This window comes from Parasteatoda tepidariorum, chromosome 4 (genome assembly GCF_043381705.1).
Source record: "Parasteatoda tepidariorum isolate YZ-2023 chromosome 4, CAS_Ptep_4.0, whole genome shotgun sequence".
NCBI classification, from domain to species: Eukaryota; Metazoa; Arthropoda; class Arachnida; order Araneae; family Theridiidae; genus Parasteatoda; species Parasteatoda tepidariorum.
In genome coordinates, this window is record NC_092207.1 from 2,416,802 (window position 1) to 2,442,306 (window position 25,505).

A 25,505-nucleotide genomic window follows, 5' to 3' on the forward strand; every position below is an offset into this window, starting at 1 on the left:
GATTCTAGAAAGAAGTAGAATTAAGTTTTTTCTTGAATTAGTTACTGTAAAGATGTGATATATTTTTCTACAGTTGTTGCATTTAAACAATTACTAAGTGCATTCATAATCACATTTTATGATTGTATATTTAGCTATACAAATTAAAAGAACATAGTCAACTAACTAATCTTGTGAATGCAAGAAAGTACAATCTACTAGTCAATGCCAATAAACTAAAAAGTTTACTTTTATACTTAATAAAGGATGCAAGTCATTTTAGAAAGAAAATTATATTTATATGTGTCTTTTTAAATTGTTTATAATAGTTTTTAAATATTTCTGTTTTGATATAAAAATGTATATATGCTAATTTTTGGCTATTAAGTGCTCCCTAAAATTTTCTTGAAAAATTCCTACCTAAAATATTTCAAAATTTCACTGCACCTCCTGAATTCTATCAAAGAGTGTTTTTTTTTGTGTTATTTGCATTTTCTTAAACTCTCATTATTTAATTACTGAATTTCTCTTTTAATTATTGAAATCTGTAGACCTTTCATTGTAACTGAATAGTTATATATTTTGAGATGAAATTTGAGCTCAAAATAAAATGGGTATTTTCCCTTTTGAATTACTGAAACTAAATAGATATTTCTTTTTAGAAAGTTAACACCATTATATTTTAAAAAATAAGAAAGTTAAAATTTACTTTGTAAAATTCTGGAACAGATACTATTCATTGGCATAAATGATAAATGCAATATATATGAAAACAACAGAGTCCACAAAACAATTTTGTAGACTCTTATAATCAATCATATGCAGGTTTTTTAAAATCCTAGCAATAGTGAATGTATATATAATTGTAGTACTCCTAGTATGCTATTAATGGTTTCATGGATCCTGAAAATTATCTTTATATTGTTATCAAACTGATTAATAGTCATTTTAGCAGAGATAAACTGAGTCAAAAAATAATTTTAGCTGAGACAAACTGAGCCAAAAAGAGATTTTAACTGAGACGAAATGCAATTTCTGGTGAGACAATTTGGTATTTTGCGAGTAGCACCCCTGTGATTGTGAAAGTTTATATATCGGGGTTTTCATAACAGAAAAATGTGAGGGATAATTTCTCACCCTTTTCTAAAAATTATATGAGAACGCGAATAGGCTTTAAAAAATTTTATTTCCTTAATTATATAGGCATACTCAGGGATGAAACACTTCTGCAAAAAATCGGAAATTCACATTTTTCTTGGAATTTTTATAAATTCTGGCTATGTTCCAAAAACGTACATTTTTTATTAGTCCAATTATTAGAGAAAACCTCTCGCCCACATGAGTGTCAAATCCCAAACCGCCCGCTTGTTATGGAAGGAATATTCCTTGTAATGCAATAAACACAGATGCACAAGCCGAATGGAATTATAAAAATGAGCTTTATGAAGAAGAAAAAGGGAAAGAAACTAAGTGTAAAGAAGGTTTAAAAAATGATTATGACTTCTCCAGTTTCTACACTAGCAAGTAAATTCGTCGAAGAATTCTAAAAAATTTTCTAGAAAAAACATGTATTCAACATTGAGAAACAATATGAAGATAATAGATCTCAAACCCAATGAAGCTGTTATCCATCTAGATTTCAGCAAGATTACAACCTCAAATTATCTGAAGAAATATAAGCACATCATTATGGTGCAAATTTAATAACTTTACACACTGGGCTTTCGTACTGTGGAATTGAAAAAATTAAACCTGTATCTTTTAGCACTGTTTCATTTTTTGTTAAGCTACAAACATAACCCTAGTGCCATATGGGCATTTTGAAAATGGTTAAGGAAAGCTGTCCTAAGACAGAAACTCTTCATTTTTTTTTTCTGTTGGTCCTTCCACTCAATATAGACAGAAAAATGATTTTTATTTGTTTAGTCACAGCCTTTTTATATATGGTTTGGCAAATGGTCTTTCCTTGAATCCGAGCTTGGAAAAGGGCAGCTGATGGAATCGGTGGAAATTGAAAACGATTAGCAGATAGAATTCTGGCATGTGGCACAAATATAACAGTTTATGCATTGTATGCGTAAAACAATGTAGAAGGGGATTTCGTCATTGCTATGGCTCAAAAGATTTTATGACAACTGCCAATATAGAAGTAAGACAAGATCATTAAACTCATAACTTTGGAACACAAAAACATTTTTCTTATAATAATAAGAAGAAACTTGATGTTTTGGACATTTATTCATCAAGCAGCAACGACTATGACAGTGGTAGAAACTTTCCAGTAATCGAGAATGATTTTTCTTACATTCAGTTTGATTCTATAATAGGTATTCTAAAAAAATCCAAATTTAGAAATGAAAGGAAATAGAATTTTCTATTAATTTGATGGCTCAGTTGATGTTTATGAATATCATAACATGTTTCAAATTGTTCAATTCTTGGCATAAAATATGTATGTCCACTATGTTACTTTAGTGTTTACTGACATGTATTTTTTACCTCAAAAAAGACAAAAACACTTTCATTAAAATAACAGGAAATATTTTAGTGTCTAATAGGTATCAGTAATGAATTCTATAAATTTCTCACAATGTGTTTTAATGAAATTATCCAAACTTTTAAGTTGTAAAAATATTAAAATATTAACACAGGGGACATAATTTGCTTATTAAATGACAAATGTACCTGCTTAAATAATGATAAAATCTTCTATGTGTAGAAATGAACATTCACATCTTAGTGTTACCAGTGCAAAATTGCTTTTTTATTTTTCTATTTAAAAATTGGGTGATAATTTAAAATTTGATATTTTTCTGTCTATGTGTCTAAGTTTTAAAGTATAATGATTAATAATTTTTTAAAAGTTCGCTGCTAAAGCTTGATTTTGATTTTTGAATAAGTAATTAACCACCTTAGATCCATTTTGGTTTTTTTTTTAAAAAAAATTTCTATTTACTGTTTATTGAAAGTGATCGGTATTTTTGGAATGACCCATATATGTGTATATTGCATTCATGTATTTACTATGTTTTATTATTTTTTTCAGTGCTTAGGGTTTATGCTGATAAAAGAATAACACTCTTCAAAATGAAGAAAGAATTAGAAAAATTTATCGGTTTAAAGTCAAATTGTTTCAGAGTAAGTTTATAAAATAGCTTTTCTATTGTTTCATTTGAATAATTAACTGCTTCCAGGCCTCGTAGTTGTCTTATATTTTCTATATTTTTGAAAAAAGGCCATATGTTTTGCCTATGCTTTTTCCTTAAGATAAAGTTTTAGTTTCTGCATTTTTAAGACTTCCTTTAAATGTCGTGCAGCAGTAGAAATTTATTAATTCCCCAAAATGAGAAATGAAAAAGAAAAATACTACAACATTGCTAATTTTACTGGGGGAATACCTTTTATTGTAGATTAGGTATGAATTCATCCACTTCTAAATAAGAAGAAAGGTTTTGTTTTAATCTCCTGATCCAAATAGATTGCCTTTCACTCGGAAAATAGGCTGATATTTTACTTATTGGTTTCTATGGTTACAAAAGCGGTGTTTCTTCATGCAGATTTATTATTTTACTGTTTTTTATTATCTTTCTATTTTCAAGTGCAGTTCAACAATCAGTGAGTAGTTATCAATGATTATTTATCTTCGGGTGTTTTCATTTTTGAAATATTTTTCGATAACACAAATTTTTTTCTCTGCAAAATGCCTCCCCAAACAAAGTTTAATGATTGTTTAAATCAGAGGGATGATTCTGGAAAAGACTTGTGCTTGTTGTGAAAGCAGCTTTTTTTGTGGACAGGCTTCACTCAAACGATGTTTTTTCTTAACCAGAAGGATGCTTAACAATCTAAAAACCATGGCCATTATTTTACATATAACTTATTTTAATACCATGTTCAGTATTTCAATTTAATGTACTGTCTTACTAGCGCTCAAAACTCACATCCCGAAGTCATTCATGACTGCGGCCCCTTGAGAATGGGTGCTCATTTTTAAGCATTCTAAACATGTAAACTTCTATGACCATTTTCAAATTTATTTTTTTTGAGCAAATGTTTCTTGCGCTAAAAAATAACCACCAATTCTTAAGATTTGCCCGGCGGGAATCGGGAAAACAAAAGTAATCTGACAAAAATGTAAAATTCCTAAAGAAAAATTTAAAATAAAAGTTAAAAACAGAATTAGAAAAAACCGTGGTTTCCGAAAGTGAAACAGAGAATGAATGCGTTGCCGGTGCAACAAAACAACCAAGCTTTAAAATTTTGATTAAAGAAACATGGTAGATAAGTCCATTATCAAAAATGTTGTAAATCATCTATTGCTGTACATCCTTGGAATCTTGAAATGAATTCAATGCTTTAACAAATTTGGTTTCATTGGGCAAGACAGACATGGTTTACAATTTTGATTAAAGGAGCATGGTAGATAAGTCCATTATCAAAAATGTTGTAAATCATCTATTGCTGTACATCCTTGGAATCTAGAAATGAATTCAATGCTTTATCAAATTTGGTTTCATCGGGCAAGACGGACATGGTTTACAATTTTGATTAAAGGAACATGGTAGATAAGTCCATTATCAAAAATGTGATAAATCATCTATTGCTGTACATCCTTGGAATCTTGAAATGAATTCAATGCTTTATCAAATTTGGTTTCATCAGGCAAGACAGACATGGCTTACAATTTTGATTAAAGGAACATGGTAGATAAGTTCATTATCAAAATTGTGATAAATCATCTATTGCTGCACATTCTTGGATTTCTGGACATAAATTCTTACCACCCCTGCCACATCAGCTCATCTTGATGCCAGGGAATCTTGTTTTATTCATAATGAAAACAGATTCCCTTGTTAACAACATGACTTTCTCAACAACTCTGGATAGTGCGTGGGAATACATTTTGCCCTGATATGCCTCTCTGGGCCATTGTCATTTGTCTAGTTTTGTTTTTTACCTTAATTTTTTATTTCAGTCTTGAGGGTACTGCTGTCTTACCAGTTTTATTTTGCACTTTTGTTTTCCTCATTCCCATTAGGAAAGTTTTGAGAATGGGCAAATCTCTCTGTGCGCTCGAATTATGTAAACTTTTATTACCATCTTCAAATTTTTTTTTGAAGCCGATGAATTTTTTATCAACAAGTATATTGTCTTGCATTTGGGTCCGGATCATTATTTTCATCACAATCTTATGTTTGTAGAAGTAAATATTTTATTTTAACAGGGTTCATGCACTCTTTAAAACATTAAGGGGACTGTGGATTCACTATTATAATTATGTAGTTATCTTTAACTATAAAATTAAAATTTCAAAAGATTTTGTCATCAGAAATTTTGCATGATTGAAATTGATCATTGAGTCATGCACTGAGATGAAAATTGATGAAGTACATTTAACTTCGTAGTTTTGCTGCCACCATTTCTGTTTTTTTAAAGACCTTCAGAGCTCTGTTTAAAAGGATTCTTATCGTTGCAGATATGTATATGCATTGACGGTGAGAATCGTGAAGTAAGTTTGTAATAAAACAAATTAAGCAATGAAATTATGGTAGCGATATATTGATAATACATGTAGGTGATCATAATTAAAGAATACATTGAGCAACATTTTTGAGAAAATCTGTTCAAAATATATAGAAACACCAGGATGCTATAAGCAAACATTCTTTATCCAAAGAAAACCGTGTAACTCACACATTTGGCAGAATAAAGCTATTTTTTAATTAATCGCTCAATACAATATTCTCAAACTTATATGTGTATCAATGTTTTTAAAATGCTAATTAACATTTACTAATATTTTTAGTTATAGGAAGAAGAAGTATGGATTATATAAAACTTTGTAAATGTGTATAAAAGTTTTAATCTCTTCCAGATACTCTACATTTTTTCCAGAACCTGTTTTTTTTTTTTTTTTGCAGGGATGAAGGACTTCCGCAAAAAAAGGTCAATCCGAATTTTTTTAACAGTTCTCCCAATTTTTTTTTTATTTTTAAATTTCCGATAATGTTCTAAAAACTTAATTTTTGGGGGTAACATGCAGTGAAAACTCTTCATTCATTTCGAGCTGCATTATCTATCAAAAACAATATCTTTTTTTTTTTTTTTAAATTTGCCCATTTGTGTTTGACTGCCTCAGAGTTTTGAATAGTTTGCATTAAACTGATTCTTCCACAGATTTCATAAAATATTTATTTCAGATATATAAAGTGAATTCAAATAATCAAGAATATGAATTGACAAGATTATCAGATGATCTCATGACATTTGGAGAAGATAGTAAGGTAAAAAATACCATTTTCTGCTTTACATGAATTCAAATAAATGTTTTATGTAGAAATTTAAATAATTATGTGTACTATCTGTCAAAAATATTAGCTGAAGTTCACTCCAGTATGGACCAAAATCATATGAAATATAACAAATCTGTCTTTTTAAATATTCTCTTATTTTCCCGTTTATATTGTTTTGAAAGAATTGGGATTTTGTTAGTTTTGTGAAAATCTTAGTTACTAAAAGCCAGGGTTGGGTTTTACCAGAGGGAAATTATTTACTACATTATGAACTCTCCATCTTTAAGGGCTCTTGTTTGCTACTCCACAGGGAAAACCTAGAAAATAGGTGGAATTTAAAAATCACCTAAAATAACAGGAAAAATGCAAGGAATTTTGACCTTTTTTTTCCTTTACAAACAGGGAAAATAGTGAGACTTTTGTTTCTTATTTTCATCTTTTGAAAAATGGTGATTACTCAATGCGTAATCTATGGGGTATTTAAGGATGATATTCCAACTATACGAAACTATTTAATTTACAATAGCATTGCGTTTCTTCTTAATGTAGTGTTTAATATGTACAGTGAAAACACTGGGGAGAATTTTTCTAGATTTGAGTGGCTACCCCGGAGCTACAGCTCAGCTGTATTAAGGAACTGTCAGACTTTTTAAACAAGGTAGGAGACCCCAAAAAATAGAACTAGGGAGAACTCGGTTTGGTGCATTTGGCACAAAAAGCTACTAAAGCAGAGGTGCCTCACATCAAATAAGCCCAAACAAGAAAAACTTCTTACAAACATGTTTTGTATATTTAATATTATCATTTGAACAGGATTTCATAACAGGCCGTACTTGTTATATTGAGTGTTGTAAAGGAGTCATGATAGTGCTTTAAAACAGAAAGAAAAAATCAAGGGAAAAAGCTTAAAAGGAATATTGAGGAAATTTCAACTCTTGGAAAAATTTTTAGATCATCAGTTCTTAGAATTATTATATATTGTACTTTAATGTTTGGTACAAGACTATTTTAACTATGTTCAAATTTCTTGTTTCCTACTGCCGCAATGTACACTTTTAAGATGTTCACAAAATTGACTGAAAAATAATACGTAGCAACAAAAATGTGTTAACTTTTATTTTTTTATTACTCTGCATCTTGCTTAGACTAAAAAAAATATTAGTTATCTTTAGCAGATGAGCAGTCCTCTACATCAGATATGGAAACATTTCCCCACTCTCTGATAATTTTTCCTGAATTTATACGGTTTTGAACCTGTCTACCCAGGCATTCGAGAGCATAAAAGCAGTCTCACCAAATCGCTCAGCGCATTCATCTGCTTTGACTTGAAGCATTTGTCCAGATACATGAAAATTGCGTCTTCTTTGAATGCTGAAACAATTCAAACATATAAGCAAATAATGAAGCAAAATAAAATGCTTTTTGCGGCATTCCATGCTATAGATGGTATTTTAAAAATCTATATATGTACTTATTTTGAGGTAATTTCAAAATTATTACATAAAAAATGAAGAAAATAAATCAGTCGACAGAAAAAAAGTTCATAATATCAATCTTCCTCTCTTTTTTTAGTTCACTATATCCTCAAAAAATTATACTATACATGTGTAGCAAGGCACGGGAGCTAACATTTTGTTCACTATATCCGTGAGTTCAATATAAACCATGTTCACTATAGCAGGGTTTGACTGTATAATGAAGTTATTTTGTTTTAACAAGAAAAACTAACTCCTGAGTGATAGGGAGGAAATAAGGATTTGTTACTGTCTTGGGAAAAGGCCTCCATCAGGTTTGATATTTATGAGTCGGTTGATGAGCATGTTAAAACTTGTGATATCAGTTCAAGAAATGGTAGCAACGATACCAATCAAGATGAAAAAATTGAAATACAACCAGGGCTAAAATTTTGTTGAAGTCCCCTTGAGCATTTGAAACAATTAGTAATATTTTGTACTCACATAAATTTACAAAAAATGAATGCGTTAATATATCTTCTTTTTATTTTCATTATAGTTTTTTCTATTAAGATGATTATACTTATTGTAAATTGATTATTTTCAAGCTCATTACTTCTTTGTTACTTTACTTAATTTTAACTTCATTATTTGGTATTCAACGTTGACCCACATTTGTTTTTCCTGTATTTATCATTCTTAAAGAATGATCTTACGAGAAATGATTGACTTAGGTTCTACCAAATTAACGTTTTTTTACTAGTTTTACATTTAATATGGGAAATTAATTTTTTTTGAACTTTCTCAGATTGAAGTAACTTTTATAATCTGAATTTAAGACAAAAAAAAACTCAAGAATTTACTAGATTGAACTGATTTATTTTATATTTTAATTACTTAAATTTTAGTTGAATTGTAGTCTACAAAATTTAAATTTTCAATTGAAACAGTAATTTAGTAAAAAAAAAATTTAAGTATATGAATGATTACTTATACGTATGAATTTATTCTACTTTATAAAATGTATTTATTATTGTTTTAGTTGGCTGTGAAACTTGGCAGAGCTCTGCGCAAGGGAGAATATAAAGTCAAAATTTATCAGTTGTGCTTAAATGAAACTGAAGTAAGGCAAACACTTAACTTGGTATTCAAAAAATATTTTGATTTTCAATAACACCATTTATTAATTGTTTTCTTAGCTAATTTATAACCATTATTATTAGCTTTTTTGTCATAATAACAATAATCAATATTACCACATAATATTAGAGTTTAAAACTTAATACTTATTGAAAATTTTATCTATTTTAAGTGGAACCCCGATATTTTGTTTTCCATCAAACTAGCGTAAAAAACCCACAAAATAAGCAAATGCAAAATCAGGGGGGATGCAATTTGAAAACAGGCACTTTTTAATAATAGGACACATACAGAATTATTAGAAAAAATTTGTATTCTTTGCTCTTTTTTTTTTTTTTTTTTTTTTAAGATCAATATCCCTGTCAATACTTATTCTTGTACACAAATTTGCTTTTTGGTTTACTTAAGCATATACTGGTAAATATTATTTTAGAGATTTTTAGCTTTGAAACTCTTAATCAGTTGTGGGTATATCCTTGAATATTTTTTACTTATCTTTGTTGTTTTTATCACTATCATCAAGAACAGACATTAAATCTTTAATAAACTAAAAGGATTGGAAAGTAATGGAATGTGTGTTACTGTTGATATATGCGTCATTAACTTTGGAAGATCTTCAGCCATTCAATTTTATTCTGAAAGACCTATGTTCTTGTTGAATACCAGAAAGCCGGCTTTTTTTAAACCATTGCCGGTTCAATAATGTAGAAATGAAATCTGAAGCTTCCAGAGCATTTAATTTTTCTTTAGATACATCTTGTAAATCACTTTAATCAAGAGAAGCAAATGATAACCTAACCAGTTAAGTTATTCTGAAATCTGAAATTAACTGGAAAAATTTCACTTTTGCAAATTTTAAAATTTAAGCTCCCACACTTCCTTTAACCACCCTTCCTCTGTTTTTGCTCTTGAATTTAACTGGTGGAAAATCGCCCTTTCACAAAAAAGAAAGAAAAAATTTGTGCCAGCTTTCGCACAAAAAACTATTTTGTCCTGTTAGAAAAACGTGTTAAGCATGACTTTCCTCTAAAGGGTTACGTAAAATCCGGGATAATTTAAAATTGTTGGTACTGGCAATTTGCCCACGAAAATGACGCAGGAAGCCAGACAACATAAATCCGACGTTCTACTGTATTATTAATAAAGGATGTAAAAAAATTTTTTTAGAAGATTTCCCAGGACTTGAATGTATATTTTATGCATTGACTATCAGGTTGATCCCCTTAGTTAGTAAGGAAAACTTTCTCTATAGACAGAGTTTTTAATGTATTAAAACAAGTTGATACAAATTATAAATTGACTTGATATCTTTACTTAATGATTATTATTAGCCCATCAAGTTCCTCTCAGACTGTGTTTTAACCAAAGGGATGACAGTCCTGACAGCCAAAAAGGAAATTCTTGCAGAATTAAAAGAAAAATGTAGTATGGACATTCCTCTAAATAGGTACATTCATTCACTTCTATTTTCGTTCTGTGTTGTATTCTCAGTCTGTCTTATAAATGGCTTTCTTTTTTTTTTAAACACTTTTCAATAGATGTCGTCTAAGGAAAAAAAGTTGGAAAAGTCCTGGTGCCATTTATCTAGATCATTTACAATTTGAAAAAGACATACCAATAGATCAAAATTCAGAAATGTTTGTAGAATTTTTACCAGGTAAATGACACATAGCATTTATACTTTTATTGAATTGTTGTATGATGGGGAGAAAAATCATGTTGAATGGGTGTGAAACATTTCAATATTTATTAACTTATCTTAATAAAACACCATTCTAACTCAGAGCAACTGTGCATTTTGTGGAAAGAATGGGCCTTAATGGAAAAAACTGTTTTAAATGGTCATGACCTCTTGCCATCTTTCTAGTAGGAGATGAAAATTTTTGTGAAAAATTTGCACGAAATTTCTTGAATAACTAATTATTTCTTTTGACATTGATGTTACAAATACTTGTTTTATTTCTTTAAAAAAATAACGAAAAACCAGTAAAAGTACTACATTTAAAAAGTACAATTAAAAATATGTACTTTTATTTTCCTTACAAGTAACGAAAGCAAAAGCCATGTATGGTTCTTACAGACAGTAAGTTTTCATGTTCTAAACAAGAGGGCTAATTTTCAATGATCCATTTAAATTCACTGAAACTTCATTTAAACAAAAAAGATTTCAAAGCCGTGTTTGATGTAATCTACGAAAGATCTCGTTATCCTTTTCAAACTGACAATTTCCTTATCTACCTGTTTCTGAACCCTATTATTATCCACACTTTAATAATTGACATTGAAATCTTCCTTACAATGTCCATTCACATAATCTTGTTCAAATACACAATAAACAAATTCTCATTACTAAACGTGACCAAGGCTGCTCTTTGGATACGTTTTATTTATTTTCTAAAAGAGGGTGTTACTTCTAACTTTTGTTCATTTTATTTTTTTCGCTCTACAGGGTTCATACTCTAGTTTATTCTAATTTTGATTTTGTGCCAATTCAATTTTAAATTTAAATAAAGAAAATATATAATTAAATTTAGCTAATGTTTTTTGAGTATGTTATACTCTAGCTCTAAAGTAAACTTTAATCTGGTAGTTTAAAGTAAAACTGGTGGTAGTAGTATACAGATCTGAAAGAAATTTCAAATATATGTTCTTAAAATCAAGGTTTCTTTTTTAAAAAATTAAAATTTTATCTGAAATTTTAAAAGAATATAATAACAAGAATGTAATAACATAACAAGAATATAATAGCAAGAATGTGATAACATAACAAGAATATCATAGCAAGAATGTGATAACATAACAAGAATATAATAATATGAAAAAGAGTAGAATATTTTATTTATGTATCTGCGTTCTCTATAGGCATACCTGGTCGTTCAACAATAGGAGAATGGGCGTATTTGTATGTGGTTTTATCTGTTCAGTGCCATTTATTTGCAAAAAGCCCAATAATCTAAGTTACATATATATGAAGTTTCATTCTAATATATTCAGTAGAATAGTAGCTAGTAACTCTTCGTACTGTCTGTTCAATTTAAACCTTCTCATATAATTAGAAACTTACCAATTTTTACTGAATTGTGTGAAAATATTTAATGAATATGAATTCACTTGAATATAGTATTAAAAAAATTGATAGTTACCTGTTTTCTTATAGTTATCTCTATAATAATGTTTCATAATAATTATCTAAATTATTTACAATTTGAAATAAAAATTGATGTTTTTATTACTGTCTCATTAAAATGGAGTAATTAATAATTACCATAGTAGTATGTAGGGGATTTACTCATTAATGAAACATAAGAGACATGCAACCCTTAAGTAGCCCAATGGTTTTTCTCCCTTTTTTTGTGTCAGACTTTGCTTACGACACTCTTTTAACAATTTACCTAATATCATTTACATTTTGCACTCTATAGCTGACTCAGGCGTTTGAACTCTACTTTTTAAATCAATATGTTAAATACAAATATGATTAAGTTGTTTTACTAATGATATTACATAATGTCTTGGTTCATATGTATTTAAACTTCTTAGATGCTGAGCCTGTCACATCAACTACTCAACTAGTTCTGTTCACTCGCAGGTGGCATCCAGCTGCTTTCAAGTTAGACTCTTTCAAAGAAATAGTTTTTGATGATACCAAAACTCTCACCATTACTAAAAAAGTAAACTAATTTGACCTATTTTACAGTGCCTAGCACTATTGTGTATTAAGTCTTAGAAAATAATTCAGTGTTTGTTATTTTTAAATATATTTCTCAATACATTTTTTCCATTTATTAAATACAGAGTTAACCAAAATGATTCATCCGAGACACACAGTGTCTCAGACGAATCATTTTGGCGGTGTACTGTTGACGAGAAACTGAATCAAAATTCTTATTTAGTGGTTCTGCTAATAACCCCTGTTTTTTAAAAACTAATTTTTATTCCACGATTTCTTTTTTTCTCTTCCTTTGCAATCAATGCACTGTTTCAATTTGTTACACATGTTCGGCAATTGTATGATTAACCATTAAGTGGAAAAGCCTGTGATTGTATTTTGTCAATTGCTAGAACATGGTGCCTAGCGTTTTAAAAAAGTGCTTATTTTTGTTTTTTTGAAGCCATTAAAGGTGCTTTTTTCATTAGGTGTTTTTAAAAAGTGTTTGACTTTCAAAATGATCCTTTTCAAAAATATGATTTTTTTTCTTTACCATGTTGGTTTTCAGCAAATATTATGCAAAAGAATGCTTTTCATGTTGTTCTATTCANAACATGGTGCCTAGCGTTTTAAAAAAGTGCTTATTTTTGTTTTTTTGAAGCCATTAAAGGTGCTTTTTTCATTAGGTGTTTTTAAAAAGTGTTTGACTTTCAAAATGATCCTTTTCAAAAATATGATTTTTTTTCTTTACTATGTTGGTTTTCAGCACATATTATGCAAAAGAATGCTTTTCATGTTGTTATATTCAACGTTTTCATAATTCATTAAACCACAATCCATTTTAGCGTACCGTGGATCCATAATGTATAAAAGCGGCAATCATTTTACATGTTTGATGAAATGCTTGCAGGTCCGCATGTGCATCTGCTGAGCTGAGTTAAGTTAGAGTTTAGCACTCTCATGTGTAGCTCTGCTGCATTTTGCTAGGTATTCTAAATTTCAGGCTTCATTTTCCACCCTCATTTTTCAAACTGAAAAATCTCTCGATCTTTTTTTTTTGGTGACTATTTTAATCAAGAAAAAGAGTTCTTTGTCAGAAACTAGTTATTTTATCATGATCGTGTAAAATCTTTGAAAATTATTTTGAATTTTGTTAATGTATATAGTGCTTAAAAGATGCTTTGTTTTTGTTGAAAGATTTGGCTACGAATACTGTAGAAAAGTGTGCTATTCCAAATTATATTTGAACTGACTGATATGTAGCATACATGTACAAATGATAGAGATGTTCTCAGGGAAACTGTTAAAGTTTCTATTGATTAAAAAAAATTATTGGAACAGTACATTTGATCTTAAAGACAGGAGTAAAATTAATCCACTTTTCTTAATTTTCATAAAATTTTTAAAAAAGCTAACGATTTTAAAACCATGTGGAAATCTGTAGCAACAGCAACCAGAAGACAAGACTATGTAAAATAGGTTGAAATTTGCTTGAATCAAGCTTTTTCAAAAGTTAGTACACAAATGCCTGATCGAAATTTTAGTGTCGCAATAAAATCGAAGTAAAACCTTGTACCTTGTTGAAATCAATAGTAATAACTGTGGGCTTTATAAAAGCATCTTCTTGATTCAAAATGTGCACATAATAATACAGTAGAAAAAGATCAGAAAAAAAGTGAATTTATACTGAATTTGCTCATTTTTGAAATTTGCATGTGTAGTAATGCCAGGCTCAATTCAATTTTCCTACATTGTATCAGCATCTTGTTGGCATAAAAAATGTCTTATGTCAATCAAATTGGTCTAATTAGGACATATTTTAATGAAAAATAATAGGTGCAAATGAGAAAAGAGCATTAAAGCAAACTATTCTATTATTTTGCTTTCTGACCATTCTCATCCTTGGAAAGTTTGAAGATAGCTTTAAGCATATTAGTGGGTCTGAGAATTATTAAAAATTTTATTTTTCAAAAATGCTGTTTGAAAAATTTTACAGTTGTTAAAAAATCACTTTTTTTTTCAAGAAGTAAATTAAAAGTAACTTTAAAATGTAAAAGTAAAGTAATTGAATCAAATCTTTTTTATTGATTTTGTAAAAAGTCCTTAAAAATTTTGCTTGTAGTTCATTTTTTTTATGCAACTTATGTAGCTAAAATGAAATATAATTGGAAAACATTTGAAACTCGAGTACTAAATAAATTAAGTATTATGAATTAGTATCATAAATTTGTTTGCATTATATTTTATAAATATGGAGGAGAAGTGTGGTTGAAAGAAACGAATAAAAAGGTTATTTCGTAACTTTTTTTTCTTTAAATTTTAATGTGGCAAAATAAATTGTTAAAAATCAGGCTCTTTAACTGCATTTTGACAAATAATTTTATAAAGTAACTTACCCATTTATTGAAAGAATAAACTGCATTAAATGAAATGGCAATCTGAATTGCCATTTCATTTCCATGGCAATCTGAATTGCCATTTCATCATATTATAACAATTTCCTTTTTAAGATTCAGAATTAATTAATTATTATTGCCATATTAAAATAGCATGTTTTGAAAATTATGTTTTAAAAATATAAATTAGTGCTATTTTCATTACTGTCGCTTTTTTTATGTAGATAATATCATAGTCAATAACAATTTATTATAACTATCTGCATATGGGTCATTCTCACAAAAACTGTCATTTTTCAGTTCATAAAATCCCAAAGAAGTAAAGTGAATAAAAAGCTCTGAAACTTTTTATATTAATAGAAATATGTAATGGCATTATAAAGAAAGTATATATCCTATAAATTATACTTAATATTTTAATTAAGTAATTTTTTAAATAATTAATTTATAATTATTTAATTTATAATTAATTAATTTATAATTAATTAATTTATAATAAATTAATTTATAATAATTAATTTATAATAATTAATTTAATAAATAAATTAATTAAATAAATAAATTAATTAAATAGATTAATTAATTTAATAAATAAATTAATTAAATAAATTAATTAATTTAATAAATAAATTAATTAATTTAATAAATTAATTAATTTAATAAATTAATTTATTAATTTTTTAATTTATTTTTCAAATTAATTAATAAGTAAATTAATTATTTTCACTATTTAAAAAGTGAGGGAATGACACTAATAGTGAGGGAATGATATTTTATTTTAATACATGTTTTTATCTAAGTTACATCTACCTAAAGTTTGAAAATGATAACATACTAAGTATATCTAATATTTATTATAATTTAGTCTTATATATTTAATAGTTTTTACAGGTTTGGGAAATAAAATTGGCTGGCACGATTGAACAAAAAAAAATTTAATAATATACTCATCTTGAATCATTCCCTCACTTCAGCGTCATTCCCTCACTTTATACACTAGTGAGGGAATGACGAATTCAATAAAATTTAAAAATAACAGTTAGGCCTAATTAATTTCTGAAGTCAATCACATACAATTATATTCATACAAGAAAGCAACATATAATTATCCACTTTCTCGATGAAGTTGTATTTTATTTTACTCTAAAAAACGACATGAGGGAATGACAAATGTAAAAAATTTTACCTGGTTTGATTCATTCAAATTTATTCCACAGCAAAGCTTCTTTAAGTTGAAGATGGAAACATACTGCAATTTTGTTCTATGATGCCAGTTGTTAACTTCTGAAGTTTTTATTAAAATATTTTTATTCTAAGAAGATTGCAGGTGATAAGAACATTGTTGTGAGGGAATGACGCGAAACACTGGGGACAAAGTTTAAAATAGTGCTGTGTTAATATTTTTATCAGAAATTAAATTTAAAATTGATTTTCTGAATTCTATATTTCAGTATTCTGAAATAAAAAACACGAATTTGTAAAAAAAAAAATTTTATTTCAGAAACAATTTTTTTCTTTTTTTAAATCAGCAGTGGGGACAAGTGAGGGAATGACATATTGGTATATTTTAATTACCTAAAATAAATAAAAAATAAAAATTGATAATTTTATTTTTATTCTTTTGTTAGCTTGCATTCTGAAGGACACTTTCCCTGAATTTACTTTCTTCGTAAGCTGTAAAACAAACATAAAATATACTGGGGACATGAAAATGACTGCTTTTGTGAGAATGACCCATATAAAAACAAAAAAATTTCATTGTTCTTAATTTGCATTGTGAAAGATCCAAATGCATTTTAAAATTTTTAAAAGTACTTGGGTTTATTGCATTTCAAGTTCATACGTAATTTGACCAATTGAAATTTATTAATAATATTGATATATTTACAATAAATTTTTAACAAAAATTAAACAATCTCATTGTGAAATGTTTTATGAACACTCTAATCTATGTTTTTGAAAGTAAAGAAATTTGATTTCAATCAGTGTATTTATCAATGCATCATCTGATATAAATCAGGGTTATATGAAAGGTGATTCTATGAGAAAGGAATGTTTTGGTGTACAGGGTGCGTAGCATTTTTAAAAAGTGCTTAATTTTGATTTACATTTTTTTAGAAGCCCTTAAACCTTTTTTTTGTTCGGAGTTTTTGAAAAGTGCTTAATTTTCTATCTTTTAAAAAGAGATTTCTTTCTTTGCTTTATCAATTGGGCGTTCTAAATTACAAAAAAAGCATGATTTTCACAATTTTCTCTGCAATATTTGTCAGAAACTAGTTATTTTGTCATGATTATGTAAGTTTTTTGAATTTTATTAAGTTTATGTTTATAAATTAAGAACATTAAATAATAGAAGTAAATAATTATTAGTATTACTGCACACATCTTAATCATTATTATTTTTTTCTTTTTTGGAAGTGATTAAAATTTTTTGAGAGCTTAAAAAGTGCTTATTTTTGTTGAAAAATCTGGCTACACACCCTGTAGTAGATTACCAGAAGAAACTTTCAATATGTTTAAAGTTTAATGCTTTTCCAGCTGTAAAAATATGAATATCAATATGTTCTTATTTTGCTACCATCATTCAAGAATTTTTGTTTTTTTCAGCTTTCTGAAATTAGTGAAATTCCAGAAGACTCAATAGAATTTGCTAAGGTATGAAAGAGATTTCAAATTATTTTATAGTTTGTTACATTTAATATAGTTTTTTTTTATTCAAAAAAAAATAAATATTTATATTTTCTTATAATTTCTATTATAGGGTCAAGGTACCTTTCCTTGTGAAAACTCACTATTATCAATTCATGATGAATTAGAGTGGTTAACTGCTTCTGATAATCCTTGGCGTTTCTTTAACGGGGATGATGGACAAGTGATTTATTACAGGTAATTTAAACAGACCACAGTGCTGACGTGAAATATCCTCAGCGGTAGATAGATCACGGGTTAAGAGTCCCCTTGTCGTCCGGTTGACCCTGGGAGGTTTTCCTCTCCATGTAACTCGAATGCGAGTTAGTTCCATAAGAAAGTCCTCCACAAAGCGAATTTCTCCCTATACTTTATCCAGAAGTTTCATTATCTTCTTGATTGGGTTCAAAGTTATAAATTGAACTAATTCGGAGTTGAACATCAGTAGCCGTAAAGACAAAAATTATCTGTTAATAAATTTAATATGTTAATAAATGTTAATAACTCCTGTCAAATAGTACAAAAATGACAGTTAGGGATCATCCACCATAAAAGTATCTTTTCTTTTGCATGTTTTATTTCTTAATACCGACAAACTTTGTTTTTGGAACCATCATTATAGGAATATTATCATTTGTTTATAAATCTTGTTAAATAATACAAAAATGACAGTTGGATTTATCCCCCATAAAAGTATCTACTTTTGCATGTTTTATTTCTTACTGCCATCAAACTTTGTTCTTGGAACCATCATTACAGAAATATTGTCATTTGTTAATAAATTTTGTTAAATAATACAAAAATGACAGTTGGGAATCATCCTCCATAAAAGTATCTTTTCTGTTGCATGTTTTATTTCTTAATACCATCAAAATTATTTATTACCATAAAACGTTTTTTAAAATTATTTTCAAGCATGAGCAGTATAAACATATCTTATTTGTTGCTATCAGCGAATTTGACTCAAATTTAAAGCAGTAATTTTGTAATCAATTTTAAATTGTTTAAGTTTTGTTTAATTTTATTGAATATTTTTAAATATATAATAAAATAATGTAGATCAAAAATATTCGTTTTTTATAAAAATTTCTGTATCTTCATAAATATTTTTGAACTAGATTTATAAAATTTTGTGTAATTATTGCATATAGTAACCCATATAATAGTATTATGTATCTAATTTCTTGCTGCATTTTTTGGCATATGTTTTTAATTTATTGTTGGTCTCTCAAACCTTGAAAGCTTTAAACTTTATGTATGAGATCACTTCAAAATTGATGAATTGGTTTGCTCAGTATTTTTTGAGAAATAAAAAAAAGTGTTAGTATTGAAGTGTTTCCATTATTTTGTCCAACCCCTTCCCCTATGTAACCTGTACAACTTCAAAATAGCCTTCCTTAGCAAGTTGGTATGAAGTGTGTTTAAATTAACCTCAATTCAAATTGGAGTGTAAAAAAAGTAACCTGCACACCTTCAAAACAACCTCCCTCAACAGGTTGATACATAGATTTAAATCATCCTCAAAACAACTTGAGTTGTAGCATGTTGCTACGAAGTTGATAGAAGATTCAAAACAACCTTAAGTGTAAAGAAAACAACTTCATGCACCTTATGAGGTAGATTTCTGAAGGATGTTTTTGTTACCTACTTCAAACCAATCTTAACACCTCAAAACAACCTCCAAAACACCTTAAATTTTTGTAAATTAATTTAAAAAATTTTGTAAGGTGTACCTTAATTAGAACGTACCTTAAATTTTTGTAAGGTGTACAATAGAGAACGGATTAGTACTCTTTTTTTTTAATTTAAATTAAAATAACAAAAAAAAAATCATGTTTTCGTTAATTTGAATTTCAGATGTTGCATTTATTTCATGATTTCTTTTCAGTTTATTTAAAAATTTCAACTGTTTTGCATCATGATTTATGCATATTATAAATTATTTATGTATGTACACTCTTCACTTTTCATGGTTGATTTTGTTTTAATAAATATGTTTCTGTATAAATTTTCCACATATTCTTGATGCATGAAATGATTTTCCACAGAGATAAAAGGGAAGAATTAAGGAAACTTACTGAGGAAGAAAAACGAGAAATAACAAATAAAGAAAATGCAAAGTAAGTTTGTATTGAAGCATATGTTGTGCACCCTGTGGCAGAAACACTTTGTCACTGAACATTCGATTTCTTGCAGAAAGAATTTTTTTAAAGCGGAAACAAAAATAATTAGGTTTTTTTTTTCTGCAGAACTTTTGGAAACCTGTTTTATTCTACAGAGTAATTTTTAAAAGAAGCCTTTCTAGTATATTGGGGAGGGGGGGGGCAGAACGTTCTAAAAAATTCTGCCATGGGGTTGTATGTTATATATTCTTTACATTTGTTTTTATAATTAAAATATTTGGAAAAGATGAGTAGACTTTTTTTTCTTTATAGTTAAAGTAGAATTTAATCGTCATTTGTTAATAAATCTNTTCTGATTTCAGGATAACGGGTTCTGTACTGTATTATAAAAATGAGTGAAAGCACAATGCATACATACCATACAAATTTAATTACTTTGATACGAGAAAAAAAAATTAAAAATAAACTTGAAAATTAAGTAAATCAGCCCCCACTTATTTTCAATTAAGCTTTTAATTGTCGCATGCATAGAAAAAAATAAAGCATCTTTAAGGATCTGGATCTTTTTTATCTAAAATTTTTCTATAATAATAATATTTAAATAACTTTCAAAACTATCAGAGCATACATTTGGTGACATTCTATTTTATTCTAAGCATTTTCAAAGACATTGTTAATTTATCTTCACATAAACTTATTTTCTACAGATTATATCCCTCAAACGCAATGGTATTTAAACATTTAAATATTACATATTTATGTTTAAAGTATAGATTCCCATTAGCCTTTGAACTCAAAACAGCTTTTCATTTGGTTCGAATCAGACTAAAAGTATTCATATGAATAAAAAATTAAAATATTAAAACATAGGTTTAGTTATTAATAAATAAAAAATCATTTGTTTGAACCAGCAAATCCTTTCTAAAATCAATTTACACAATTGTAGAAATAGTTGCAAAAAACCTTTATTCTAGTGGTAATATTTTTTATTAATTTGACATAAAATATCACTGAAATTAATATTTGTATCAATAACATTAACAAAATTGGATATGGTTTAAAAAATAATTGATAATAATTTACCCTAAAAAAAGTTTATAGATGCGTAAAAAAAAAAAAGAAGAGAAAAAAAAATTTCTTAATTCTTTAAACATAACTTTAGCACTGGAAAGTGACAGCAAAAGACTGAAGTCTATCAGAAATGCTCTATTAAAATGCTGTGCTATAATTGAGAAGAAAAACAGCGAAAACAAATAAAAAGTTTTCAAAACAAGATGTGTTGAATAAACAACAAATTTACTTGCCTGAATATAATTTAAAAAATCAGCAGTACTGAACTTTGGTTTGTTGTAATGGAATCTAGTATCAATTCCTCAAATTCTTTTAAACTACAAAAAAAAAATATATATATATAATGCCAATAATAACAACATAGCTGCTAACTCTAGTGGATTCGCCAGTCGACTACTAGTTTTTTTTTCCAGTTTCTGCTAGTTCAGCTTTTTTTTCCTTTTTTTTTTCCTTTTTTTTTAATATTGTAGAAAATTCACTAAAACTGAGTAAGTTTCCTTAAAAAAATCTCTATCAAAATAAAATTTTTACCCAATTTACTGCTTGCTTGAATATTTAAATAAATATTACTAATACACAATGAAGTGAGCCTCATATATAGCATTTAGTTTAAAGCGTATTTATTCATTTTTTCCTAAAATTTTCAATTTATTCTTATTTAGAGCTTCCTTTTTAGATTAATTTAAAAAACAATGACTTTCAACTATGACTCATAAATTACATGTTTATTAGTGTTCAAAATTATGAGTCAACAAAATAACATTTCAAATTTAATTCATTTAATGTCAATCATAAATGGAAAACATTGCAGGCCATTTATAGTGTTAAAATTTTTGTATTTTGATGACAGTAAAAATCCCTAAAATCCCCTTCATGTAAAATGTTTAGTAAATTATGCAACAGTTATCGGGAAATATGTATTTTGTAAAATTTACTAAATTTTTTTCTATCCATCTTGGCAGCTATGTAATAATAATAACTTTGTTAAAATGTAAGTTTCCAAAAATTACTTAGACGAATATTCGTTTCATCCCTACGAATATTGGGCATACTCCGTTAGTCCCATCCTTAAAATTTCCAATTGTCTGATGAGCTGAATAAAAAATAACAAAAGGGGTTGATCAATTATATTTTATGTGATTTAAATGGTATGATAAGCATTTAGTTTCCATTGTTTTAAGCAACATTATTTTTATAACTCTTAATTTAACATCTGCTTAAAATATTTTATGAAATCAAACGAGAAATTTCTAAATATGAACAACTAGATTACCCAAGGAAGTCGCTTTGACTGCTTTTTAATTTCAATTAAAAGAACAATTACAAATATTATGACACAATTTCTTAGAATTTTGTGACTTTTTGTACAACATATAAATTTTTATTGTTAATATTTACCAATAACTTGTTATATAACTTTGAATAATATAAAAAAATATTAAAATTAATTTTCAACAAATTTCTTTACATATTAGTTATTCTTTCACAATCCAGTCTTTCTAATGTTAAGTTGAAATATTGCACCTACTTCATATTTTTATTTCGTTTTGTCATCATGGAAAGTTCAGAGAAATATTCCAGTAACATAAAATGAAGTTTATTATAAGATGTCAGAGAATGTGAAGGTTTAACTTTGGCATGTATTTTGTAGACATCACTATTTTTGAGAATTAAACTTATTTATAATAAAATGTAAGCATTTATTAGGCTGAAAATGTTTCGAGCATTGGTATTTTCATTTTTTTCTTCTCTTTGTTGCTCTAAATTCTTATTTGATTGTCTTGTTGAGATTGAAATAACTGTTTCAGATCTAATAAAGTTCTTAAAAATGTATATTCTCCACGTAAAGAAAGAGCACTTAAGATCTACACTGTGGACACAACACCTACGTCACAGAATCAATCCTCTGAGAAGTCTCTTAGTGCTCATCAAGTAGTACCTGATCTTGATTAAATCTATGCAGTGTCTTCTTCATCCACTAAATAAGTAAGTAATCTCCCTCTCACCTCTTTTCTTTTTCCATTGAGAGATTCGGCAAGTGATGCATCTGGTCTCTTACCCCATGACAGAATCGCAGCGACACGGCGACATTGTCGCAGAAAGGAAATACTTTATGCTTTCCCGCTGCCCTCCCCCAACAAAATGAAAGAATATCACCTATAGTATTAAAATAAAAAATTCTTACAAGTTCAATTAAGAAAGAATTATGAAGTTTTTTTTTGTAAATACAGCAATTTTTATTTTTTAAATTAGTAACATATATGTTCGTTATTATTAAAAGTATCTTGTAAAACGATAATAGTGCTAGAGAGTTTTGTTGCAGATAGCTCGAAAAAATTCTACCCTGGGTGTATCTTAAAGTTTTAAAGTAAAATTGTTATGAGACCTGTGTTTTTTGGTTTTCTTTTTTTTTTTTCAATCCAGCTCAGTTTTACTGTCTGAAATTTCATAAAACTCACTTGTTTGTTCCTCTCGTGAGCAGGCGTTTAAATTTAGGTAAATCAGAGTTGCCACTTCATAGAGAAAATACAGGGGATTTAAAAAATCACCTAAAATAACTGGTACTTTTGATTTTTTTTCTTTATAATCAGGAAATTTTGTTTCTTATTTTCGTCTTTTAAAAAATTGTGACTTCTCAATGCATAATCTATGGGATATTTAATGATCATATTCCAACTATACTAAACTATTTCATTTACTATAGCAGTATTTAAGTATTTTTAGCTCTCCTTTTTTTCTCTTAAGTTTTTTCAGTGATTGCTAGTATAGTTAGCCCAATACAATACAAGTATACAGTTGTGTGTTTCTTCTTAATATATTGTGTATAATATGTACAAGGAAGACACAGGAATATTTTTTTCCAGATATTTGATTGGCAACCCCATAAATGTAGTTTTGTTAAAATTTATGATTAGTTCAAAAAGTTTACATTTCAAAAAACTCCCAAGCATTTTTGCTAGTTTAAGAAATAAAGAAAACTACAAGATTGTGTTTAACAAGACATTTTATTGATTTTGGTAGAGAGAAAACCAATTATTTTATAAGTTTGTATATTTAAAGTGATAAAATGTAATGCATACAGCCATAAAATATAATATATACTGCTATAAAATACATATTGTTTATTTATTTTCACTAAGAAAAAATAGTTGAATCAATTTTAAACCTGAGGGTAACATGCAGAAATTTGTATTTCGAAAAAAATTGATTTTGAGAACTATGTGAAAGTACCTAGCAATAGTTTCTGAAAAATTGATAGATTTACAATAAAATAGTGCTTCGAAAAGTTAACACTTAAATATAAAAGTTGTAATAGTGTTTGTCTCTGTCAGATTTTAGAGAAATCAATGGAATTTAACATTGAAACACATCATCTTTTTATTGATTTCAAGGCAGCTTTTGATAGTATCAATAGAAATTATCTTTTTGAAACAATGAATACTTTTAAAATGCCTTCAAAACTCATTAAATTGATGAGACTTACATTGAAAGATACAAAGTGTAAGATTAAGTTTCTGGGGTCTCTGTCAGAAAATCTTGACACATTCACCGGTGTTCGACAGGGAAATTCTCTCTCCTGTCTTCTTTTTAATATTGTACTTCAAAGAGTTATTCGTGATTCAAACATCAATACCAGTGGTCACATTTTTACTAGATCAGTACAACTACTTGCATATGCTGATGATGTTGATATAATTGCTCGTTCCCTTCCTGCCCTGAAAGAGGCATTTATTGCCCTTGAGATGGCTGCAAGGCAAATGGGCTTAGTCATAAATGTAGAGAAAACAAAATATATGTTATTCTCAAGAAACAGAAAAAGAACAGAAATCTTCAGAGGAAGGCATTGGCTCACATTGGGCTGTCTGGCCAACTATGATGATGTAATAGTGTTTTACCCCTATCTTGAAATAAATTCTTATAGATTTGAAACAGTAGGGAGTTTTACTTACTTAGGNTCCGAGAAAAGAAGATTTCTGAAACTACGGAAATTCCGTAGCAGTTGGAGGGTATGGATCAATTATTACCATTGACAACAGAATTATTCCTAAAATAAAAAACCGACTCTGTCTGGTGAATAGGGCTGTCCTTGGACTGAGAAGATTTATTAAATCTAGGTTTCTTTCTAGAAAAACAAAGTTCTTAATCTACAAAACTTTTGTCAGGCCAGTCTGAACATACGTTTCTGAAGCTTGAACAATGACAAAACTGGAGGAAAAGTGTATCGCAATACTTGAGACAAAGATTTTGCGGGGTATACTTGGTGGTGTAAATGAAAACAATAACTGGAGAAGGAGATTTAACTTTGAACTGTACAAGATTTATAAACAACCTGATATAATACATAAAAATATTACGAAAAATATATATGATTAAATATATGATATAATATATATATAAATATTTTTATATAATATATATGATATAAAAATATATATGATATAAAAATATATATGATTAAATACATAAAAATAAATAGAATGAATTGGATCTCCCACGTAATTCGAATGAGTGATGACAACACAATAAAAAGAGATACTGCTTTTTAGACCCACTGGAACAGATGGGCTGACTCAGTGGAGTCTGATTTTCTCGCAATTAATGAAAAGAATTGGAGATCAAAGATAAATCGGAAATCGTCATGGAGAAATCTTCAGAGGAAGGCATTAGCTCACATTGGGCTGTCTGGTCAACTATGATGATGCAATAGTGTT

General features: G+C 27.9%; 1 protein-coding gene across 4 annotated transcripts in view; it reads left to right on the top strand.

The window, feature by feature from the left end:
• The window catches only part of LOC107452910 (ubiquitin carboxyl-terminal hydrolase 47), a 97,938-nt gene that overhangs the window by 67,078 nt on the left and 5,355 nt on the right, over positions 1-25,505 (top strand). For all 4 annotated transcript variants that reach the window (XM_043052876.2, XM_071180440.1, XM_043052877.2 and 1 more), the window contains 10 exons: positions 3,026-3,117; positions 6,180-6,263; positions 8,769-8,849; positions 10,198-10,313; positions 10,405-10,523; positions 12,407-12,537; positions 17,519-17,566; positions 17,673-17,797; positions 19,648-19,719; positions 22,602-22,779. In XM_043052876.2, the coding sequence (XP_042908810.1) occupies positions 3,026-3,117; positions 6,180-6,263; positions 8,769-8,849; positions 10,198-10,313; positions 10,405-10,523; positions 12,407-12,537; positions 17,519-17,566; positions 17,673-17,797; positions 19,648-19,719; positions 22,602-22,746 (1,013 nt within the window). In that variant the 3' untranslated portion in view covers positions 22,747-22,779. The remainder of the gene's footprint in view (positions 1-3,025; positions 3,118-6,179; positions 6,264-8,768; positions 8,850-10,197; positions 10,314-10,404; positions 10,524-12,406; positions 12,538-17,518; positions 17,567-17,672; positions 17,798-19,647; positions 19,720-22,601; positions 22,780-25,505) is intronic.